The following is a 25,164-nucleotide window of genomic DNA, read 5'->3' on the forward strand; positions in this document are numbered from 1 at the left end:
GTAGGAAACTATTGTTAGGCGTTTTTGGATCAATTATTCACTTTTGCTTTATGATTCTGCTCTGGGGAATGGCAATATATATACGTTTGTGTCATCCTAGGGACGTAAAGTCTCTCTTTTTCAGGAGAAAACAATTTGAAGGTTGACTCTATAAACAGATAAGAGTAGAAGATGCAATAACAAAAAGCAAATAAAAAATATGGTACACATTGTTATAATATGACAATTTCCTCAACATGTGCATTACTATGCATACTAAACTCAGGAGGAACACAACAATAATTTATTATTCATCAGAATTTAACCTCACCTTAAACATTTTGTTCTTTAGAGTAAGTCCCTGCCTTTCTGCATGTTGCATTAAGTTCATTAAAGATGGCTGGTTATTCAGGTTTAATAATTCTGTTCCACTGCCCACACAATTTTATTTGAACCTCAACCTGGGTAAAACTATAAAATGGTTATCTTATTGTCTCTATTGACGTATGTGTGTGTGTGAGTATATAATAAGTATTGACAACAGATTAATAAAATTACACAAGCATCACTCACCATTTGCCTCGTGGTTTAGTGGTTAATCCAACACAAGCAAAGTGGAACCATTCAATGGAGCACTGGAGATGGAAAAGAAAACAAAATGCTTTTAATGATACTCTTGTTTCATTCAGTAAGGAAGCTAATGTCTGAATATACTGTACTATGAAAGTACTACAGTGAAACCAACAGTGCCCCCTACTAATATTGGCACACTTGGTAAATTAAAGCAAAATGGACTGTGAAAAAATCCTTTTGATATTAACCTTTAAGTGAAGAAATACAAGTGAAAGGAAAAATACATTCTGATAAAGGCTATTATAAATAACACTTTTATCAAATCAATGTGTGCCACATTAATTGGCACCCTTCATTTAATATTTTGTGCAGCTCCATTTTTACCAAGATGACAGCTCTAAATCTTCTCTGCTAATGCTTAATAAGGTTGGTGAACACATGGCAAGGGATCTAAGACCATTTCCCCACACAAATTCTTTTGAGGTCCACACTTTCCTCTTTAGCTTATCCTACGGAGGTTTATGTCTGGGTCTGCTCCATGCTCCCTTATCGGTTCCTGGAGCCTCTTGAACACAAAACCATTGATAGTCCTGAACTGAGATGAGCTGGACAAATGAGGACATTTACATACAGCAAGGGGTTGGTGCTAAAAGTGCTTTTATTAAAATCGGAACAAGAAGTAGTGTTTTACTTGCACTGCAACAAATGATCTTCACTAAATAGTCAATCTTATATATAATTTGCCAGTCTCCTCACTCACTCACTCATGTCCGTCCGAAGCCGAATGCACAGTCGCCTTCTGTGCATGACCGAAACCGAATGCGCAATCGCCTTCTGCGCAGCTGCCCGAAAAACATTACAAGACCAACTTCGCGGCAGGCGGCGGATTTACGGCCGCGAAAATTCGAAGAGAAAGGCGACTTCGACCAACATCGCGGCAGGCGGTGGATTTACGGCCGCGAAAATTCAAAGAGAATGGCGACTTCGACCAACATCGCGGCAGGGTCCGTCCGAAGCCGAATGCGCAGTCGCCTTCTGCGCAGCTGCCCGAAAAACCTTATAAGACCGTCACTTCAGCAGGCGGTGGATTTACGGCCGCAAAAATTCAAAGAGAAAGGCGACTTCAATTAAAGCTCTAGAGGCCTGAAAGGCGATTTCGACTACAACTCCAGGCCTAATTACGCATTCATTCAATACACCTATATCAGGTTTGTGGTGCTTATACTTATTACTTACTATTCCACTCGTGCCCGTTTCATCTTACGTTGTCGAAACGGGCTCTTTGTCTAGAAAATAAATAATCCAAGAAAAGCAAAGTGAACATGAAGGTAAAAAATCCAACTAAACAAAGCCAGTAAAATAAGATTAAAATCCAGAGACAGTTGTTTGGGTAATTCCATGTCAAATCACCACACTTTTGGACCACATCATCACAGATTTTAACAAAATGGCATGCTGATTTGGTCATATGAGTACAGTAATCCCTCGCTATATCACGCTTCGACTTTCGCAGCTTCACTCTATCGCGGATTTTACATGTAAGCATATCTAAATATATAACGCGGATTTTTTGCTGCTTCGCGGGATTCTGCGGACAATGGGTCTTTTTACTTCTGATACATGCTTCCTCAGTTGGTTTGCCCAGTTTATTTCATACAAGGGACGCTATTGGCGGATGGCTGAGAAGCTACCCAATCAGAGCACGCAGTTAAGTTCCTGTGTGCTGATTGGCTCAGTGACGGAGCACAGAATTCGATTCCGCTGCGTTAACCAGGAAGTCTCGTCTCTCTCATTCAGCATCAATGTGCTCCTGCTACTGCTTCAGGGGCCGTGCCCAAGCGCCAACGGAAGATGCTAACGATTTCCGAAAAGGTAAAAGTTTTGGATATGTTGAAGGAAGGGAACAGCTACACTGCTGCAGGACGCCATTATGGAATCGATGAGTCCACAATTCTTTTTTATTTTAAAAGGAGGAAAAGAGAAGAGCTGTAATGCTCTCCTTTGTTGTGCAGGAAAATTAAACTCATCGTTATCAGACAAGTCGCTGTGTCACTGTTGGTGAGTAACATAATTAATTTTCTACGTACAGTACTTATTACATATACATAGTTTAGTGTCACTGTACACACATTTTACTGTATACAATTTTTCTTCCATTGTACGTATTTATTGCTGGTGGTCTGTCAGTCGTAATGGCTGTAACATATGTGATATCAGAGACGCTCGATATCTATAAAATAATATTTAGGTTTTACTGTATATAAACAGTGTGTTTACGTACATAATTTCAATGAATCTTACCTAATATCTAAGAGAATACAAAGGGTTTATGCTGTATAATTGTGCGGGAAATGTTTAAAAGAGTGTGGGAGACTTTATAAGGGCTTAAAATATATAAAAATAACCATATGAACATATGGTTTTTACTTCGCGGATTTTCACCTTTTGCGGGGGGTTCTGGAATGCAACCCCCGCGATCGAGGAGGGATTACTGTACTGTATATTTATGGTTTATGACTTTGACTGGCTATATCTCCCTAAATATAAGTTGCACAGAAATGGTTCTCATATTGTTTTAAAGCTCTTTTCCAGCTCTATATTTTGCATAAATACTATGTTATCTCCAAGATGCAACATTACCATGTTATAACATAGTAAGTCATACCCACCCATAAGTTGAAACTTTGTTAGCTTAACATCTCCCATAAATTTTGATCCAAGACACCTGCAATATCAGTCCCATGGGTCCCGCAGTTGCTAAATTACAAACACAGCACCCCGAGGCGCTTGTGCTAATCGCTGGAGACTTTAACCATGTAACGCTGGACAAAACATTACCTGCCTTCTCCCAGTATGTGGATTGTAACACCCGGGGAAATAGGACTATTGACCTAATGTATGCAAACATTAAAGACGCATACAGCTCCACCCCGCTGCCTGCGCTTGGCAAAGCAGATCATAACCTGGTTCTGCTTCAGCCTCACTACAAACCAAGAGTGAGGGAGCTACCTAAAACCACACGCTCATTCAAGAAGTGGTCCCCTGAGGCCGAGCAGGCTCTGAGAGGCTGCTTTGGAACTATGGACTGGGATATCCTGCAGGGATCTTACAGTGAGAACATTGAGGAGGTTGTTGACTACACTACTGACTACATCAGCTTCTGTATGGACAATGTAGTTCCAGTAAGAACAGTACGCTGCTATGCTAACAACAAGCCATGGATTACAAGTGACATCAAGGGCCTTTTGAACCAGAGAAAAAGGGCTTTTAAAGGCGGTGATCAGCATGAGGTCAAGCGCATGCAGAAGGAACTCCAAGTCCAGCTCAGATCGGTGAAGGAGTAGTACAGGAGAAAGCTGGAGCAGAAGTTGCAGAATAACAGCATGAAGAAAGTGTGGGATGGGATGGGAAGAAGATCATCACTGGCTGCAGCTTGAAGCGGGGTGCCACCATCGAGAGAGACACAAACCAGATGAACAACTTTTTTTAACAGGTTTGACCACCCTAACCCACTCTCACCTCGGAGTACTGCAGCCTCCTCATCCTTCTCCTGATACCAGCATAGGTGAGAGTTTACCCCAACCCACAATTACAGCAGCCCAGGTAAGCAGACAGCTGAGGAGACTTTGTGCCAGCAAAGCAGTGGGTCCAGATGGAGTATCGCCATTACTGGTGAAGGCCTGTGCATTGGAGCTGGGGAGTCCTCTACAGCGCATCTTCAACCTGAGCCTGGAACAGGGGAGAGTCCCGAGGTGTTGGAAAACATCTTGCATCACCCCAGTCCCAAAGGTATCATGTCCAGGTGAGCTGAATGACTTCCGGCCTGTTGCTCTGATGTCACATGTGATGAAGACCATGGAGCGGCTGCTGCTTCACCACCTGAGGCCACAGGTCCGCCACGCCCTCGACCCACTGCAGTTCGCATACCAGGAGAAGGTGGGAGCGGAGGATGCCATCATCTACATGCTACACCGATCCCTCTCCCACTTGGACAGAGGCAGTGGTGCTGTAAGAATTATGTTTCTGGACTTCTCTAGCGCCTTCAACACCATCCAACCTCTGCTCCTTAGGGTCAAGCTGACAGAGATGGGAGTACATTCATACCTGGTAGAATGGATCATAGACTATCTTAAAGACAGACCTCAGTATGTGAGTCTCGGGAACTGCAGGACTGACATTGTGGTCAGCAACACAGGAGCGCCACAGGGGACTGTACTTTCTCTGATCCTGTTCAGCCTATATACATTGGACTTCCAATACAACTCGGAGTCCTGCCACGTGCAAATGTTCGCTGACGACACTGCCATTGTGGGCTGCATCAGGAGTGGGCAGGAGGAGGAGTACAGGAACCTAATCAAGGACTTTGTTAAATGGTGCGACTCAAACCACCTACAACTGAACACCAGCAAAACCAAAGAGCTGGTTGTGGATTTTAGGAGGCCCAGTCCCCTCATGGACCCTGTGATCATCAGAGGTGACTGTGTGCAGAGGGTGCAGACATATAAATACCTGGGAGTGCAGCTGGATGATAAATTGGACTGGACTGCCAATACTGATGCTCTGTGCAAAAGAGGACAGAGCCGACTATACTTCCTTAGAAGGCTGGCGTCCTTCAACATCTGCAATAAGATGCTGCAGATGTTCTACCAGACGGTTGTGGCGAGCGCCCTCTTCTACGCAGTGGTATGCTGGGGAGGCAGCATAAAGAAGAGAGACGCCTCAAGCCTGGACAAACTGGTGAGGAAGGCAGGCTCTATTGTAGGCATGGAGCTTGACAGTTTGACATCTGTGGCAGAGTGACAGGCACTGAGCAGGCTCCTGTCAATCATGGAGAATCCACTGCATCCACTGAACAGTATCATCTCCAGCCAGAGGAGCAGCTTCAGCGACAGAGTGCTGTCACTGTCCTGCTCCACTGACAGACTGAGGAGATCGTTCCTCCCCAACACTATGCGATTCTTCAATTCCACCCCCGGGGTAAACGTTAACATTATACAAAGATATTGTCTGTCTGTATACCTGCATTGTTATCACTCTTTAATTTAATATTGTCTTTATCAGTATGCTGCTGCTGGAGTATGTGAATTTCCCCTTGGGATTAATAAAGTATCTATCTATCTATCTACTCATATGACCAAATCAGCAATGCCAAGTTTTGTTCAAATCTGTGATGATAAGGACCAAAAGTGTGATGATTTGATATGGAATTACCCCCTTCTAAAACCAACATTTCCTCTGTTTACCCTGCACAGCATCTTGTAGCAGAGAACATGCCCAACCAACAGGTGCAACCAACCCTAACTTCCTGGCTCGGGTCCCCTTTGCCATGCCTTCGGCAGCCATGGGGCATCGTGCCAAGCCACACGTACATCTCCCACTGCCACTCATTTGGCGTCTGTGAGAGACACCACATAATGGGCCGTTCCTTCTCCCCAGCATTGCTCAATAGTAGTGCTCCATCTTCAGCCCCAGGCTCCTCTCACTGAGGCTTGCTCCTGACCACCTCTCTCCATTGCTCTCTTCATGGGCTTTTGCAATTCTGTCTCTCACGTTCCCTTTCTTTCTCTGTTCTTCTTCTGCCCCTTGTCTCATTCTCCTCTTGGTTCTTACTTTTGTTCTCTCCCCCATCCCTGTGCCATACAGGTTCATTTATACCGCCTGATCAGGTTCAGATGTGACCCTCTGCCCACTCCGAGGTTTGAATGAAACACTTGACTGATCTGCTTGCATTTGCACTTGAGTGTGAGATCAACCAAGCATCGCAATCAACCCCGGAGTGGCGCTGTCATGCGCACAACCACATCCATTCTGAGCCTACACACTCTCGGGACACGATTATTTATTTAAAAACCTGCACTGTGCCGTGGACCTCTTATCACAGATGGCCATAGTGAAACCTTGATTTGGTGGACACTGAACGATTTTTGTGTTGCCCTAGAGGTGTCCTTTAGATAATTTTCCTATTGGAAGATTCTATCAGAGCTCTTATCACAGATGGCCATAGTGAAACCTTGATTTGGTAGACACTGAACGATTTTTGTGTTGCCCTAGAGGTGGCCTTTAGATAATTTTCCTATTGGAAGATCCTATCAGAGCTCAATTTAAGCTTCCTGGCAGAGGCAGTCAGCTTTTGATTAAATTATCTGCTGATAATTGATGGACTGATGGATACTATGTATCCTAAAAAGATGTCCCAGACATTTAGCAGAAAAACTTTGGTATTTGTTGCTTAAAAGCTCTATTTTTGTCTCATTTGACCATATAATCCCATTTAAGTTCCAGGAACATCTGACAAATGACAGTTGCATGAGTTTGTTGTTCTGACATCTAGATGGACTACAGAGTCAGTAGCAAACATTTCTTAAAGTTGTACACTCTGTAGGGCTGGGCGGTATGACCAAAATTCTATATCACGGTATTTTTCAAAATTATACCAGTTTCACGGTATTTTCTTCCCCATGCATGAGTGGATGTTAACTACATTTTCCACTGCAATTACTGCAGTAGACTGGCTAAGAATAACCTATTCCACTTTTTATTGAACAAATTTTGCAAATAATTTAAACTATAATTTTGACAGCATATTTTCAACCATCCAAAGAGGCATTTAGACATAGTAAAATATTCAGAGGTGCTTGCCAAAAGTTGTATTGCACTGAACATGTCTTAGAAAAGGAGTAAATATTTTTTGTAAACCAACTACACTTTCTGTTAATATTAACAATCTCTGTCCACTGACACGTTAGCTATATGGATTGTAATGGCGTTGGTTATTTTGATCCACCGCTTGCTTTATTTGTCGTAGGCAGTACCTCTAGCAAATGCGTCTACAAGTGACGTCTGACTCGAGTGTCCTCTAGCTTTTTCAGTTTTACCGGAGGACGTGGAGGGTGCCAACCTTAGTTCCATACATTCATGGTACTCCAAAGCATGTTTACGGCTAAGGTGGTGCAGCAAATTGCTCATGTTGCTGCCTCCAGCGACAACTTTAGCTCGAAAGCATTTGCAGTAAATAGTTGTTTGGTCCACATCCGACCTTTTAAAACCAAAATCTCCAGACAACAGACGCGGCTCCTTTTTTCGGCAAAAGTTCTTCTGTCATATCATGTTCAACTTTATCATCTGCTACAGCTTCAGTTTCGGAATGTTCTCTGTCCATTTTCACCACTCAATACCTCCAGTAACGCATGTACTCCGTTGCATTTGTGTTTAGTTGTGTAGCAGTGAAAAACGTCCCCCTTAAACAGTTTCCTGCTGCGCCACGTTCTGAACGTTGTTTAGGCTATTTAAACAGGTATTGCGGTATAAGAAAATCCATATCATAACAAAAATAAAAAACGGTTTTCGGTATGAACCAATATACCTCCCAGTACTAACACTCTGTAAATGTAAGTCATACTGAATGGACATTCTTCTTTACTACAAGTACGTTGGGTGGGTAAGCCATGTAGCTCTGTCAGGCTCAGCAGAAGTAGCTATGTAAAGCATCTCAACTCTTTTGGTTCACCATTTGTCATTTAATGGTGGAGGCGAGTTACCAAAATGGTCAGAATGCACATATGTACAGGTCAGATCAAGAAAGAATGGACACTGGCAAAGGAAAAACCTATGTATAATGGACTACACACTAGGTGCTAAATAAATATTGGTTTTATCAGTTATAGTCTCAAATACTTTAAAATCATGAAAAAGTATGTTTTCAAACTTACATCAGGGTTGTCACAGCCAATCATTTCTCCATAGGACACTTGATGACAAAGACAGTATGTTGGTTCATTAGGATCCACTGGCATATCTAACACATCTGAAGGATGAACTGTTCCAAAATTCACAGCAGGAGCACTGTACTCAGTTCTGTAGCAGAAAGGGAACACAAATATGGGCACATATACTGTAAGATGTACACTGGATTCTAGAAATGCAGTATAGAGATCTTTGTTTATTTAGCACGGAATCATTACAACAGAACATTAATATTTACGATTGGTGTTCAGCCTAATGTTAAACGGCATAAATGTGCCAGAGTACTGATTTGTCTCTGGCTGCGTCAGTATTCACCATGCTCGCTTTCTCTATCTTTCTTTCTTTATTTCTTTCTTTCTTGCATGATTTACTTTGTGAAACAATTATAATTAGGTTTCTGAGGGTGAATTGTTTTTAATCCATCAAGTGTCTACATTTCTGACTAATACACATTCCACTGAAGTGTCATATAGCATAACATATGACATTTCAAAGGACCATTATACCTTGAAATAATTTCTGATGATCCCTATAACATCTGAAATATTTGGATAAGGAACATGAAGGAGAAAGAGCATGCACTTTGATAATCTTATGACTAACATGAATTTATCACACATGAAGTCATCCTGTTTACAAAGAGACATTCTTTAAAGCACATTTAACTAATGTTTTCATGCAGATTAAGATATCCTGTTAATCCTCCATGTGTTTGCTTTCTTACTTCCCACGGTTTTGAGGATTCCCGAATATATTCATTCTCAATGTATCGGCTTTCTTTTCAATTCTAAAAATGCTAATTAAAAAAAAAAAAAAAAAACAGTTGCACATCCCAAGTCTTCCTACACTTTTAAGGATTGATTTATTATGAATTCTCTATTTTTACACATTATCAATTCTAAAAGTGCTAATAAAATGAAATATTATATTTGCTCTCACACAATTTGAATATTAATAGTTGTACTGTAAAAAAACAAGGTTTAGTCAAAGACACTTCCCACCTTTGCTGAAGCTGTTGGAGAAACATATTCAAAGACAATTCCTAACAGGCTGACAAATTAAACAACTTTAGCTTGCTTGTACTGAACAGAATATTACAGAATTTGTGTTAAATATTTGTTCAGCTTTATCCTTTGTTTTATACGGTGGGGGGAATACGGGTTGGGGAATGTCCTGATGTATAAGACATACAATCTTTTTTTATACATAAAGGGATCATTACAGCATATTACTGTATTTCTCAAAGTAATTATCACAGCATTTAGTGGACTAATGGACTGTATCTATTGTTCTGAAACAGTCAAGTTATTCTAAAGAGGTAGAAATTTTAACACCATTTTACGATGAAAGTAGCCCTTCTAGAGCGTAAAAAATAAATTTGTTCTCACTCCGAAAAAGTTAAATTACCTCACCCGTTTATTATAAATTAGCTTACATAGTAGTAGTAGCATCACATGTACAAAGAAAGTGAAATTTCTTGCATTTCGTCTAACATGCAACATATTGCCACTTTCTGGCCCAATGATAAACTTTGCTTTATTAAACAGATAACAAAATCAAACTAGCTCATCTTCAGTTATGCTTCCAGTTCATGAAACCTTGTAAACTTATGCTATTTGCTTCTCCACATTTGACTTGTTTTTTCTACTTTCTAACTCTTACTCAAACATTTTATTTCCTCAAGTGGTTAGGTAAACTAGTTGCATTGTTTTTTTAAATCTTTTTTGCTTATAATTATTATTAACTAGTCGTTCCCCATGGCTCTGCCTGTGAACTAGTGAAACAGGACAAACTTTAAAAATCAATAAACAAAAAGGTTTCGCTAGTTATTGCGGAGGCAAGTTACACTCCAAAATACAGAGGTAGACCGACTCTCCACTCCTGATGTCACACTTCCCACTCCCCTCGGCAGCCTCTGTCTTGGATTAGCAAGAATATATCGGTCCTGGAAGCGAACTACTATTCTTAGCGCGATGAGAGAAGTCGCAAAATCAACAGAATGTTCAAGAAAATTCTAGAAAAATGCCAGATCTAAATCCATTAAGTTGTTCTCTCATTCACTAGCTAAGCAGATGTAAGATACACCTTGAGGCTGGAGCGTGAGTAAGGAGGGCTCCGCCTCCCTCTCTGGATTTGCGCAAAAAAAAAAAAAAAATCGGTACTGCAAGCGAACTATGACACTTAGCGCGATGAGAGAAGTTGTAAAATCAACCGGAATGTTCAAACAAACAAATTATGGAAAAAAAATTTAATCCGTTAAGTAGTTCTCTCGTGAAAAGCAGACAGACACACAGACAGACAGACGTTGGATTTTATATATCTATATATATATATCTATACACAGAAATGATGTACAGTAAAACCTTGATTATCCATCAGGGGTCAGTACCGAGGCTGTCACGGATAAGAGAACAGCTACCTTAAACTTGATGTACTGTAGATTACCGAATAGTCATATTAACAAAACAAAATATAACATAGTATTAACGAAATTAATTCACATAATATTGTAACGACCAGTGTAATAAGGAAACACAACTCAGAGGTACTGGAGTTTTGTACATTTTACTTGGTGTCTTCGTTCCGTAACAAACAGTGCCCTGTCTTATACTCACCTCCAAAACAATAAAAGAAAGCCTTCCCTACCTATCAGTTTATCTCCTGCCACTAACGTTCCTTTTTTCTCTGTACCTTAAACACTCCTGCTGATTTTCTCCTGAGTCTCTACTCAAAACTTTGCCGCCCCTTCCTTTTTCTCCCAACTTCTCCTGTCATTCATCTCCTAACAGATGTGTCCACCCCTTACAGAACAGAAGCCATTCACTTAGTCTAATTGCTTACAGCATTCATTACACACTTTCTGCTCTCCAACAGTGCATACAAAGCTGACTGCATGTCACAATATTAACAAAACATAACAATTTAAAAATTAAAATTACAATAAGGGAAAACATTAAAATTCATACATTAACATTACATAACATTTCCATTTTCAACATGTTTTTCACCTTTGTTGAACTTTATATTGTTTACTGTTGTTCTTCCTACTCCGTAAACTGAAGCAATACTTGAAGCACCTTTGTAGTTTTGTAAACATTTAATAATTGTGTTTTCTGTGACAATTCCCACATCACACGCTTACATTTATCAGCCATAACAATGTATAGTAGATTAATTGTAATAAAAGAGAAAGGCAACAAAATGCTATTAAAACTAAAGCTTACATAACCAACACTGTAATTTCAAAATGCAGCCTGACACATGGTGCTGGTTAAGAACACTGTGTGCTAGCAGAAGGGACTAGTAGCAGTACATTAATAAGTGCTGGCATGCGCTTATTTTTTTGGCCCAGATGGTTAACAGAGACATACGGTTAATTGAGTGACAGATAATCGAGGTTTTACTGTACTTTTTTTCTCCAACTGTATTTCTTCTTTGTTGCCCTGTTTAATTCATTAGAGGTTCAGAACGCACTTGTGAAGAGGCCTTGTTTCTAAAAACACCTTTGCAAGCAGTAGCACCAGTTGATGTAGCTTCTGAATATATCCCTGTATTTACCAAGTCATTTATGGTCTTTATCTAGAGGCAGCCAAGAAAAGTGCATTGGACTTTGTCTGACAAAGCAGGCATTACCACTTTTACCAAGCTTAAAAACTTTTCTGTTGAAAGAATAAAATTAAGAAACAAACTTAAGACACAGAAGGAAAGTTTGGTCCCTGCCCTCCATATCTACTTTCCTTAAAGGCTAGGTATTGTAAGACAGTCAACTGCTTGCCATCTTATGTTTAACTGTTACTGTGCCAACAAGCTCAAGAATAACTGTCAAACATTTCACCCATAAACGGAGAAACAAGAGTGCCTTTAGTCACAAATGATGCTTAAGCACTCTCACCAACAGCTATGCTTTTAGGCAAAGAAGGGCGAGTCAACTATGATTTTCATAATTTGGTACATTTCTTTGTAAAAAAAATAAAATAAATTATATATTATTATGTTATTATTGCTAATGACATTTTCTGAAACTGCTTCCATTTTAATTTATTTCTGTCTTTTTTGTGCTCCTTTGACTTGAGACAACTTACTTAAAACACTAAAAATAAACACTATATTATTATATTTCCGAGTGTGTCGTATTTATTAAAGAGAGCTTATGGAGAATGACACACACGGCACTACTGCAGAAGCTGAAACACATTCAAAGGTAAATAACAGAACATCATAATACAATGAGATAAAAAAACAGTCATCACAAATATTACAAGTATGTGTTAACAGCCCCTCATGTGCAAAATATCAAATGCAGAACTGCTCTGGAATTTATAAAAAAAAAGTTTACCTAGTGTACAGTTCATTTCAACATTTAAACACTGGTATGACCCAAAAAGCCATACCGATTTATAAATAGCTTATTTAACTTACGTATGAACCAGCTTCAGCTTCTTTTGTCCATTTTTTGGACTGCTGTCCTCATCTGAATTCTTGATTTTTGACCGTGTCCGGGCCACTTTCTTCTCCTTTTGACCTCTAGCCTCTGCTAAGCAAGTGACAGAAAAAAGAGACAGCAAGAGAAAACAAAGGGGGAAAGGCAGAAAAAGAAGAAAAAAAAGAGCAATTTTTTTTTTTCCCCCACTGTATTATTTTTTTCACTTAAATTACATAAAAAATAATTAGTATTGATTTTGCAGTGTTTTGGAACATGCTGCAATTTTTTTCAATTATAAGCCCCCTTCTGATTTAAATTAAAGGAAGCATTGTTTTACTTAAGGAATGCTTTATGGTGCAGTTAACCTTCTGAATTTTGATTCAACAAAGACAATGACTACTTGGGTTGCAGACACTTGTATATGTTTTTAATTATGATTGTTTTATGATGCTAATATTAAGTGATTTACATTTTAATGATAAAATGTTAAAGGCTAATATCTATAACTATAATAAAACTATACTGTATCATAACTAAATTACCATTTGGAATAAGATCAAATCAAAGCAAGCCTAAAATTTTAGATTCAACCAGTAAAGTCCCTTTGTAAGTACTTCACAGTACTGCAATAATGTTCAAGTTTATAAAAAATACAAAGCTTACTTTTCCTATGGTTTATCTGAAGAAACAGACCCTGTTAAAATCACAGATGTTTATAAATGTACTTGTTTGGGCATATTTTCTTTCACTTGAACCCTTTTACCCCTGGATGTCTTTAATCCAAATCAGACTTGGGGTCAGCCAGAGACAGTTATCAACAGGCACATGGCAGGAGCCAAACCTCTGTGGCATAATAGACCACTACTAGTTTCACTGAACACAGGCATACAGACTTATGTAAACATTCGCTCAAAATAAACAGCCCATGTAGTTGAAATGTGGAGGAAACCTGGAAACTCCCAAGGGAAGGTTTTGTAGCAAATACAAAAACAAGGGTTCAGGCTATTTTAGATTGACAACGTTGCCAAACAGGGTGGGACTATATTGAAAAGCTAATAGAATCATATCATCTTTTATAACTATTATAAACCACAACATTAGGATTTGGCTTACAGGCATGATGAGATCAATATGTTATGAAGTCATACAGAAAAAATGTATGTTTATACAGTGGGTACGGAAAGTATTCAGACCCCCTTCAATTTTTCACTCTTTGTCATATTGCAGACATTTGCTAAAATCATTTAAATTAATTTTTTCCCTCATTAATGTACACACAGCACCCCATATTGACAGACAAAAAAAGGAATTTTTGAAATTGTTGCAGATTTATTAAAAAAGAAAAACTGAAATATCACATGGTCCTAAGTATTCAGACCCTTTGCTCAGTATTTAGTAGAAGCACCCTTTTGAGCTAATACAGCCATGAGTCTTCTTGGGAAAGATGCAACAAGTTTTTCACACCTGGATTTGGGGATCCTCTGCCATTCCTCCTTGCAGATCCTCTCCAGTTCTGTCAGGTTGGATGGTAAACGTTGGTGGACAGCCATTTTTAGGTCTCTCCAGAGATGCTCAATTGGGTTTAAGTCAGGGCTCTGGCTGGGCCATTCAAGAACAGTCACAGAGTTGTTGTGAAGCCACTCCTTCGTTATTTTAGCTGTGTGCTTAGGGTCATTGTCTTGTTGGAAGGTAAACCTTCGGCCCAGTCTGAGGTCCTTAGCACTCTGGAGAAGGTTTTTGTCCAGGATATCCCTGTACTTGGCCGCATTCATCTTTCCCTCGACTGCAACCAGTCGTCCTGTCCCTGCAGCTGAAAAACACCCCCATAGCATGATGCTGCCACCGCCATGCTTCACTGTGGGGACTGTATTGGACAAGTGATGAGCAGTGCCTGGTTGTCTCCACACATACCACTTAGAATTAAGGCCAACTCCCGCATGGAGTTTGCTAAAAGACACCTGAAGGACTCTGAGATGGTGAGAAATAAGATTCTCTGGTCTGATGAGACCAAGATAGAACTTTTTGGCCTTAATATGGGGTGCTGTGTGTACATTAATGAGGGAAAAAATGAATTTAAATGATTTTAGCAAATGTCTGCAATATGTCAAAGAGTGAAAAATTGAAGGGGGTCTGAATACTTTCCGTACCCACTGTAAATGTGTACAAGAGACAAACAACAGATATCCAACTTAGTTAATTTAAAAAGACTCTAAAAGCTTTGTGCATTCCTTGAATTCAAGAGTAAACAGACAGTTTATACTTTCCAAAACACTGATTAAGTTGCTGCAGAGTACACTGTTAATTTCTTTCACATTAACTAATTATGATTCCTTGCGCTCACCCTTGAATTTTAAAGATTCCACTAATAATACAATAAACTTAGTCTGGAAACAGGATCTTTTGTAATTTTGAATATCAGAATAAATGACTGAATTCACTCTGAGACAACAGAAACCTTACAATGCATGAGCATTAATACTGTTGGTGTATGAAGCTCAGTTTATAAAAGTACACTGTATCAAATTCAATCAGCTATCAAAAGTTATCAGTAAATTTCACTTATACCTATAAGCCCAACAATCCAAACATGACTGCAATGTACTAATACAAAAATAAAATTACAACCAATGAAGAACACAAAAACACCATTCAAAAACAAATGATTAATTTTGAGTTCATGTACAGAATAACACAACATTAATAATAAAAGATTAAATAAAACAAGTTAACAAATACATAGCAATAAATAAATAAAAGGCATTTTCAATGAATAAAGTTTCTCTAAAGATGAAATAAGAATTTAAATATGACCCTTACATGTGACAAGTATGATATACAGTATAGTACCAGAACTCATTCCTATTTTGTCAGCTATTCAGTTGTACAGTACAGTATATTATAGCACACTGACACATTTCTCTGTTTCAAGGGAAATGCTAACTTGTAACTTTAAATTATTGCGTAGGAAAAAGTACTCTGTTGCTGAGGTTTACCCACCATAGAATCTAAAACTGCTGAGGTGTATTTCATGACTACCTTACTTTCATCTGGCACAAAGCATTTAAAAATTGCAAACATATAATGCACAAAAACCGAGTAACAGTGCTAAATACACCTACATATTCAAAATGCATTCATTTTTGTAGGTGAGTAGATTTACAAATTAGTTTTACCTTTACTATTACTTTAATGAAGTTAATACCACGTGCCTGTGTGGTATGGCCACAACAGGCGTGTCTGCTAATAGCATGGCAGCTAATGCCATGGCACACTGAAAAGCTAAGGTGAAATAAGCTAATCTACCCATTTAATGACATACTGTAGTAATACATCACAGCATCTTTATTGTGTAAATATGTTATGTTTAATAATTAAATCAATTTTTTAATTTCTTGTTATAATTACAGTATGTGTCATGTACAATAAATAAATCCTTAGTGGTTTAAAAAGTGTTGCAGGAGCAAATGTTAAGATTTACAACTTAAAATTATACAGTTGTACTTTATTAACAGCCTGTACTAACTGCATAACACAACAAAGTTGTGATGCTAGTTGTGTTGTTAGCTGAACACAAAGCTGTAAGATATTTAAAGCAATGCAAGAAGTCAATACAAAGTGCAAAAGAATATATTTAACTGGATATCACTTTTCACAGCATGTATTTATTTTCAAAAAGCATTAAGCCCCATGTAGGAACCAGGTATGAATTTTCATAATACATACAATTTTTTGGCGGCAACAGCAACAACATATTTTGCAATGTCCATCTGCTGCTAAAATATCTACTGGCAGGAAACACAACCCATTGCAGTGTTCTCCCCAGAAATGTTTTCCATCCGGGTGGCATGAAAAAGTAGCCGGGTGGGGCAGGACGAGGAAATTTGGTGGTGGGGAAATTTAAATGTGCACTACAGTGATCCCTCGCTATATCGCGCTTCGCCTTTCGCGGCTTCACTCCATCACGGATTTTATATGTAAGCATATTTAAATATATATCGCGGATTTTTTGCTGGTTCGCGGATTTCTGCGGACAATGGGTCTTTTAATTTCTGGTACATGCTTCCTCAGTTGGTTTGCCCAGTTGATTTCATACAAGGGACGCTATTGGCAGATGGCTGAGAAGCTAGATTGCTTACTTTACTCTCTCTCTTGCGCTGACTTTCTCTGATCCTGACGTATGGGGATTGAGCAGGAGGGCTGTTCGCACACCTAGACGATACAGACGCTCGCCTAAAAATGCTGAAAGATTATCTTCACGTTGCTATCTTTTGTGCAGCTGCTTCCTGAAACGACATGCTGCACAGTGCTTCGCATACTTAAAAGCTCGAAGGGCACGTATTGATTTTTGACTGAAAAACAAACTCTGTCTCTCTCTGTCTCTCTCTCTCTTTGTCTGCTCCTGACGGAGGGGGTGTGAGCTGCCGCCTTCAACAGCTTTGTGCCGCGGTGCTTCGCATACTTAAAAGCCAAACAGCCCTATTGATTTGTTTGCTAGAGATTGTTTTCTCTATCTATGTGACATTCTGTGCTCCTGACACGCACTCCTTTGAAGAGGAAGATATGTTTGCATTCTTTTAATTGTGAGACAGAATTGTCATCTCTGTCTTGTCATGGAGCACAGTTTAAACTTTTGAAAAAGAGACAAATGTTTGTTTGCAGTGTTTGAATAACGTTCCTGTCTCTCTACAACCTCCTGTGTTTCTGCGCAAATCTGTGACCCAAGCATGACAATATAAAAATAACCATATAAACATATGGTTTCTACTTCGCGGATTTTCTTATTTCGTGGGTGGCTCTGGAACGCAACCCCCGCGATGGAGGAGGGATTACTGTATTAGTTAATTATTATTAATTATTTTCCAATGCTCAATATGACTTCCTTTTTTAAGGTTTGATACTTGTGCCAGGATATTTTTTATTAAATTTAAGAAGTATCCAATTCAGGATCCTGCAACCCTAATAAATATGTTAAATAACAATTATTACGACATAAACCAAGAGGCACAAGTATTGTCGCTGTCGGGTAGAAAAGTGAAAACAATGAAAAAAAGTATGGTGAACCTAATGAAGAAAAATAAAAAAAATATTCTTCAAAGCCAACTTGCATATGCAGAAGGTGCATCTAGGTGCTTGACAACTGTCTTTAAGTATTTATCATATATAGTAGATTTGAATGACATTACATCACTGTGTATAAACAATGCGGAGATCTGACCATTCTTCTGCTAGACAATGATGAAGACTTTGAAAATATCTCCCAGGAGTGTCTTTCAACTCCATGATGGACAATTTTGTGAAATTGGCTCAATTTTGTTAAGACTGACATCTTAGCACCTAGATGCAAGATTCTCTGACATGCCAATTATTTCCAGCTTTTGCAAAAGTTTTCAATGCAGAAACTCATGATTCAAGTGAGTCTGCTGAAATTCTTTACGATCATTACTCCAAAAATGGTAGCCCTCCAATTTTAAAATTTGAAAGTAGCAGGCAAGAATGGACAGTTGTGTCAAAAAATGATCAGAAGTCAATCATACAAAGACTTCAGTCCAAAACAGATTTTACTAAAAATGGCAACGACATTGGTGCTCAAAGAGTCGTTTCCAAATTTAGCCAAACTAGCTCATGTTGGGTTAGTGATCCCAGTGAGCACAGCCCTTAAAAGGATCAAGACATGTTTGAGAAATTGCATGAATCAAAGCACGCTAAGTAATCTCATGCTGATCTCCTTGGAGGGCCCAGATCCTGGGAACTTTGATTATGGGAAAAGAAAAGAAGAATAAATATTTAACTGAAGACAACTTCTGCATGTGCAAGTTGGCTTTGAAGAATATTTTTTCATTTTTTCTTCATTAGGTTTCCCATGCTTTTTTTTCCATTGTTTTCACTTTTTTGCAGACAGCAACAATACTTGTACCTCTTGGTTTATGTCATAATAATTGTTATTTAAAATTTTTGTTAGGGTTGCAGGATCCTGAATTGGATACTTCTTAAATTTAATAAAAATATTCTGGAACAAGTATCAAACCTTAAAAAAGGAAGTCATATTGAGCATTGGAAAATAATTAATAATAATTAACTAATAAAAATAAGGCACATTTAAATTTCCCCATCACCAAATTTCCCGGTCCTGCCCCAACCGGCTAGTTTTTCATGCCTCCTGGCTGGAAAAAATTCCTGGGAAGAACACTGAACACCTTCTATTAACATATCACAGCAGTCCTCCTCTCGCCCGCCCACCTCCACATCCTCTTTGCTTGTGAACTGCCCTTCCACCCCCGCTATTAGCATGTACAGCCCCCTCTTGCCCGCCCACCTCCCCATACTCCTTGCTATTGTATGAAGCCTCTCCACCCCTGCTATTAACATGTACAGCCCCCTTTCGCCCACCCACCTCCCCATACTCCTTGCTACTGTATTAAGCTGCTCCTCCCCCGCTATTAGCATGTACAGCCTCCTCTCACCCGCCCACCCCCCATACTCCTTGCTATTGTATTAAGCCTCTCCACCCCTACTATTAGCATGTACAGCCTCCTCTCACCTGCCCACTTCCCCATACTCCTTGCTACTGTATTAAGATTCTCCCGCCCTGCTATTAGCATGTACAGCCTCCTATCATCCGCCCACCTCTCCATACTCCTTGCTACTGTATTAAGATGCTCCTCCCCCGCTATTACCATGTACAGCCCCCTCTCGCCCACCCACCTCCCCAAACTCTTTGCCTGTGAACTCCGCTCCACCTCATCCCAGCTATTAGTTTGTTCAGCATCCAGGGATCAGCAACATTCCTCCCTGCCTCTCCCATCGCCACTTGCGATCCTGCTTCTAAAATATTTGCCCACACGCCTGCTCGTGCCTTGCCATCTCTGCAGATCATTAGATCTGCCTGTACCTGTAGATCTGCGGCTGTCATCTCACAATGTCATGCAAGATGACAGCCGGGCGCTCACCTAAATTAGCTGGGCGGAGTGCCAGGCTAAAAGACACTAGGAGAACACTGCAATGTTAGGATCTTTTTGGAGTAAATCAGACTGATATATGCTGTGTATTTAAACTAATCTGTTTTATTATGTGTGTGCATTATGTAATTTGTCTGTAACTGCACTTTACCACTGAACTTGTTACAGTGCTCTGAGACTGCACTGCTGCAGAAAAAAAGACACCACAGAACACTAATGTAAAGATAAATATTATATACAAGTCAAACTGTCTTATTAAAGTAAACATGAAAATACAAGACAAACAATGGATACCACTTAGCTAAAGTGAACTTCATGAATGTGTTTATTATGGTACAGATAGATAGATATTTTAAGAACTTTTCCTAAACACACATCCACACAAAATTAATCTGGCTTCAATATCCCAGTACATAACATATTGCAACATTCTTGCCAAGCTGTGTTCTGTCATCAGATACTAAATAATGTTGCCATTATTAACATTCAGAATGGTTTAAACCACTTACTAATTACTAAATCTAATCCTGACATTGATATACCTGTAGTAACAAATCCCTGCTAAGACTGAAAATGAAACCCAGTCTATTTTATTGTAATCCTGCCCCAATAAAAAAATCAGTTTTTAAGATGTCAGTACTTTTTTGGGTTGACTATTTAGAGGCTACTGAACATCTGCTGATATATGGGCTAGAGACAGAAAAGGGATTGAATGAATTGAAACCAATTCTAAAAAAATCTATGACCAAACCAGATTTTTAATTTAGACAGGTCTGAAATGATGGCTTCTTTTGTCAATGTTCATAAAATGTACACAGTCTACAAGGCCAGATGCAATCCAACTAACCAACGTCTCAAATAGAAAAAATGTTTATATCCGGGGAGAGTAAAAGATAGGTTTTCAGTACTCTCTAAAAACAACATAAAAAATAGATATTGCAAAGCAAATTCAACAAAATGTGCTATTATTCTTTATACACTATAATATATCATAAAACAGACAAAAAACACAAACTAAATATAATTAAGCTAGATGTCTCTCAATGTCTGTGTTCATTCACTTAACTATACAAACCAAGACAATGACAAAGACAGTTAACTTTTCTCATCTTGTAAGAGAGCTCTGCAGTGCTGACTAGAGTTAGGGAAAAAAAATCTATTTACCCAACATAAGATTTTACTGTTCATTTACCATCCATCTTCTTTTTATTATTACATTATTATTATCATTACACTTTAATTTTTTATATTTTCCTTTATGCTTAAATTTGCCATTTGAGTGCTGTTAACTGGTTAAAGAAGTAAAATATGGTTTATTTCACAATTTTGACTCACAAGAAAGTTGACCTAAGCTAGCTGGCTTGATCAACATTAAATACAATTGTACAGCAAGTTCCCTACACACAAATGAGTTCCATTACGAAAGTACGTTCGGAAGTCCACCAAAGTTAGCCTAGGCACCCAGCAAACACAATGCAATCCCCAAACCTCAACTCTATAGAAAACATGTACATGTACAGCGATTTGTACACAAGAATTACACAGATTTCTTGTGTATTTTAAAAACAAAAAGCAGAAAGTTAATTTTTGTTTCCATTGTTTTCCATCAGCTGATATTGCTATTTACGCTATCAGGTAAGCCTACATATGCAAACCTAATCTTCCTCTCCTCAATTCCAATCAAAAATATATTTGTACTGTATAGTATGAAAGAAAGTGCTTTTAGAAGTTAATAATTGTATTTTTTGTTATAGGTTTCTAGTGAATTTTAAGAACAAACAACTGAAAGTAATTTTTTATTCTCATTGTTTTCCATCAGCTGATCTTGGTATCATAGACTCACTTAACGTTAGCAAATGAGCCAGGTTGTTTTCAAATCCACTTCCGCCCACCACACACAAAGTGAGCGATCAGTTGGCATCATCAGTCAACACCAACTGCCCATCACTTAACCTCCTTAGCGTTACACTTTTCCTCGAAAAAACATGTAAAAAGAGTTGCATTTTTGGCTTGAAAAATAACATATTTATTAAATCTCATCTTTCTACTGTCCATCAGCTGATCTTGGTATAGTAGGATTGAAAACAAGCCTACATGATTGTCTTCAAATCCACTTCCGGCTGCTGCACTGAAGATCATACTTCAGAGTCGATTGAGGCAAGTCAGCGAGAACAAACTGACTGAAGGTCCCTATTGCACCTGTGTTCTACCACACTACTTAGTTTTATACAGCACATTAAAGTGGTTCTCTGAGTAAACAACTTACCCTTAACTGGTTTCCAAGCGTGTCCCCGTGTGCAAAATTTGAAATTACGCTACAATTTTTATGCAATATGCATGTTAGCATCTTTGAAAGTTTGGCTCTTTAAGGTTCATATGTAGGGGACTTGCTGTACATTTAGAGAAAGAGATAAATTATGGCCTTGCTCATCTATCCCATGTCAGTAAGCATACATACAATATCAAATAAAAGCACATTTCAAGTTTGACATTTATAGGCTAAAGAAGCACATTTTCATACCTACACTTGTTTTAATATCCTGTAGTAGCAATTAGAAACATTTTAAAAACGACTATTAAAGAGAATTTGATTTACAAATTTTATCAATAAGTGTAGATTATGGCACAGTGAGCCCCGATTTCCACCCAGCTTTGCTGGCTCCTGCCTTGTGCCCAATGCTGCCAAGAAAAGCTCTGGCACCCGCACTCCTGATGCAGATTAAGAAAGTTTAAAAAAATGATTGAACCGTCTGATGTTTTGCTACTTCATTTACAAGTCATGTTGGGGACTTTGTAAATAGCACATAGTTTAATAATTACAAAGTATTCAAAAAGCAAGGTAATGAAAGTCAGAAGACAGTGTTACACTCAAGAAGTAAAGCCAGGAATGCATGTACCATGGCAGCAAATTGCACACAAATCTGCAAATAAATGACTGCCATTTTACTGCATCAAAAAATAAAGAAGTGGGGTCTTCTCTTTAGGTTTGTATCACACTAACCTGGTACAGCAGCCCCCACAAGATCACCACCACAGTACACCTCGGAGCATTTCTTCCCTGCTGAGACATTAACAAGATAGACAGAGCGAGAAAAAGAAAAAACAAAGAAAAAGGAGTGGAAAAGAGAGAATGGAGCATAAAAAGAATGGAAAGAAGAATAGAGAAACAGCAGGTGAAGAATAAAAAGAAAGGATGGTGCCTGCAGCTATAGGAGAGAGTTAAAATTATAGTTGTCCCTCTAAACTAGTATATAAACTCAGCTAACTCCACACACACACAACTCTTGGCAGGCTCACAAACACACATATCTGATAATATACTCACACACTCTCAATGCATATAAACATCTAACCAGGGTTTTAATAATTAACAAAATAAGCCCACACATTTTTATTACTTCTGTTAAAAATGGGGACAAAGAAAAAATATGAAGACCAGTGAAAAAATAAAGCAAGAACAGCAGGGAACAAAGACATTGCCATATAAAAAACTGCAATACTCACTCTTTTTGCCTTTACTTGAGGAAGAATCATAATCACTTGATTCAATCTGTTTTTCCTTCAGGTCAGCTTCAAATCGTGCAAGGTCTGTGTCCAGTCGACGGATGTGTTTGTCAACCTGAACATCACATAACAGAGATTACCATAAACTCAATCTTTCAGATATTAAGATATTACAAGGTATAATATAAATACATACATAATTTAGAACACTGTGTACCTTGTTCAAGGATGGGTGGTAGGATACAGACACTTGTACTCTGCCACCTCTATTTAATGCTTAAAACAGGGGAAGTTAAAATGACATGTACACAATAGACAAATCCAGTATAAACAGTACTTTTAGTATGGTCATCATCATTCATTCATTTAGAATAAGAAAACGGTCATTTTATTATTGCATTGTGAGACCTATTCTGCAAATTGAACCAGCAATAAAAGGGATGTGGAAAGATCCAGTACCAGACAGGATGTTAACCCATTATAGCACATTCTCACACACCAGACCAATTAAAGATGCTGATTAGCTTATTATGGTATCTTTATGATAGTGGAACAAAAGTCACACAAACACAAGGACAATGCCCAGTATAGGTGTCTGTGCAAAGATTTAAAACAAATACAGTGAAGTATCAGCTAAAGGAAAGGTGCAAAAAAATATACGCAAAACAGGTCTCTGCAAAGTTCCATAAAATGTTTACTGTTCGGATGCATAGCATACAAGTAGACAATCAGTATGATGAACAGCTGCAGCAACTTCCTGTATTGCAAAACACACTTTCTTCTATTTATTATGCACTCCAAAAATAACTGTAATTTGTTAGTGGTCAGATAACTATACTAACCAGTAACTCACACCAAAAGTGAGATGTCTGTACAGCATAAGCCCTCATCTGTCCATTTCACACTCTCTCTGCTCTCTACTGAAACATTACAGTCAGGAATAAAAACAGCAGCCTTGTGAATTATTCAACATTTGTGTATAAGTTATTGGGTGAACTGCATTACTGACCATTTTATTTTGATTTTGTACTTTTGTTTAGCAGATGAAATTTGTTTCCTAATTTCAACACTGGATATTCAACATATAGTAAATTAATTTTGCTTACACTTCTATAAATGCAATGTCCTGATAATCTTAGAATCTATTAAGATTATTATTACATTAAACATAAAACAAAATTATCTTTTTTTTTTTATAGGATAAAAATATGTTTAAAAAAATTAAACAAAAATCTGTATGATTATGCAATGCTACATTCCAACAGTGACTTCTTACTTCTCCATTTATTGGGACTGAAAAGTAAAAGGAAAGTTTCTCTGTGTAGTTGAAATGGCACAATATCCCCCAAAATGTCACCACCATCCTCAAAATATCAAGCACCTAAAGTCAGTCCTAAAGACTAGGGGGGTGTATAGGTAAACATCAAAGCATTGCTGTTCTCGTCAATAAAATAAAACTCTCCTCCTGAAACGCTAATATTATATTTGGTTTGTCTGACTTACAAATAAAGACAAAATATTGTTACCAACTTATATGATATAAATCAGTCCACCACACTGTCTTATAGCATTCCAACTAACTTATATTTCAACTAGGTTCTTCCCCTAGATGGGATTCAAATCTTTGGTTTGTCTTCTTTGTTCATGTTTGACTTTTGTTTGTATTAATTTTATTTATGTTTATTTGCATTTTTGTATTTGATTTTGTCTTTGTATCAATGCCTTTGTTATGTGTCTTGTGTTTTATGATTGTTTCCCAAGAAGCAGGGCCACCTGCCCATCACCACCAGGGACTTCCCACAGCTCTATGAAGGTAAGTGTTTTCCGTTTCCATTCATTTTGTGTTTTTCTAATTTTCTGGATTTTTGTACCTGTGCTCTAGTTTTTGATTTAGATTTGTGATTTGAACTTGTTCACCTTGAATTGCCTTGCCTTTTTAGGCAATTCATTTTTGCCACTTGTGCTTTATGGAACTGTTTTAGAGAG

At 38.3% G+C, this 25,164-nt stretch overlaps 1 protein-coding gene across 6 annotated transcripts in view; it reads right to left on the reverse strand.

The window, feature by feature from the left end:
- Positions 1–25,164, reverse strand: part of ing4 (inhibitor of growth family, member 4) — a 49,204-nt gene that overhangs the window by 8,728 nt on the left and 15,312 nt on the right. The window contains exons 4-8 of one of the 6 annotated variants that reach the window (XM_051931744.1): positions 23,179–23,293; positions 22,676–22,732; positions 12,715–12,826; positions 8,262–8,406; positions 553–614 (exon numbers count right to left, since the gene is read on the reverse strand). In XM_051931744.1, coding sequence (XP_051787704.1) covers positions 553–614; positions 8,262–8,406; positions 12,715–12,826; positions 22,676–22,732; positions 23,179–23,293 — 491 coding nt within the window. Of the gene's footprint in view, positions 1–552; positions 615–8,261; positions 8,407–12,714; positions 12,830–22,675; positions 22,736–23,178; positions 23,294–25,164 lie in introns of all 6 variants that reach the window. The other 5 variants (XM_028809992.2, XM_051931743.1, XM_028809991.2 and 2 more) reach the window with 5 other exon arrangements.

This window comes from Erpetoichthys calabaricus, chromosome 9 (assembly GCF_900747795.2).
Source record: "Erpetoichthys calabaricus chromosome 9, fErpCal1.3, whole genome shotgun sequence".
Classification (NCBI taxonomy): domain Eukaryota; kingdom Metazoa; phylum Chordata; class Cladistia; order Polypteriformes; family Polypteridae; genus Erpetoichthys; species Erpetoichthys calabaricus.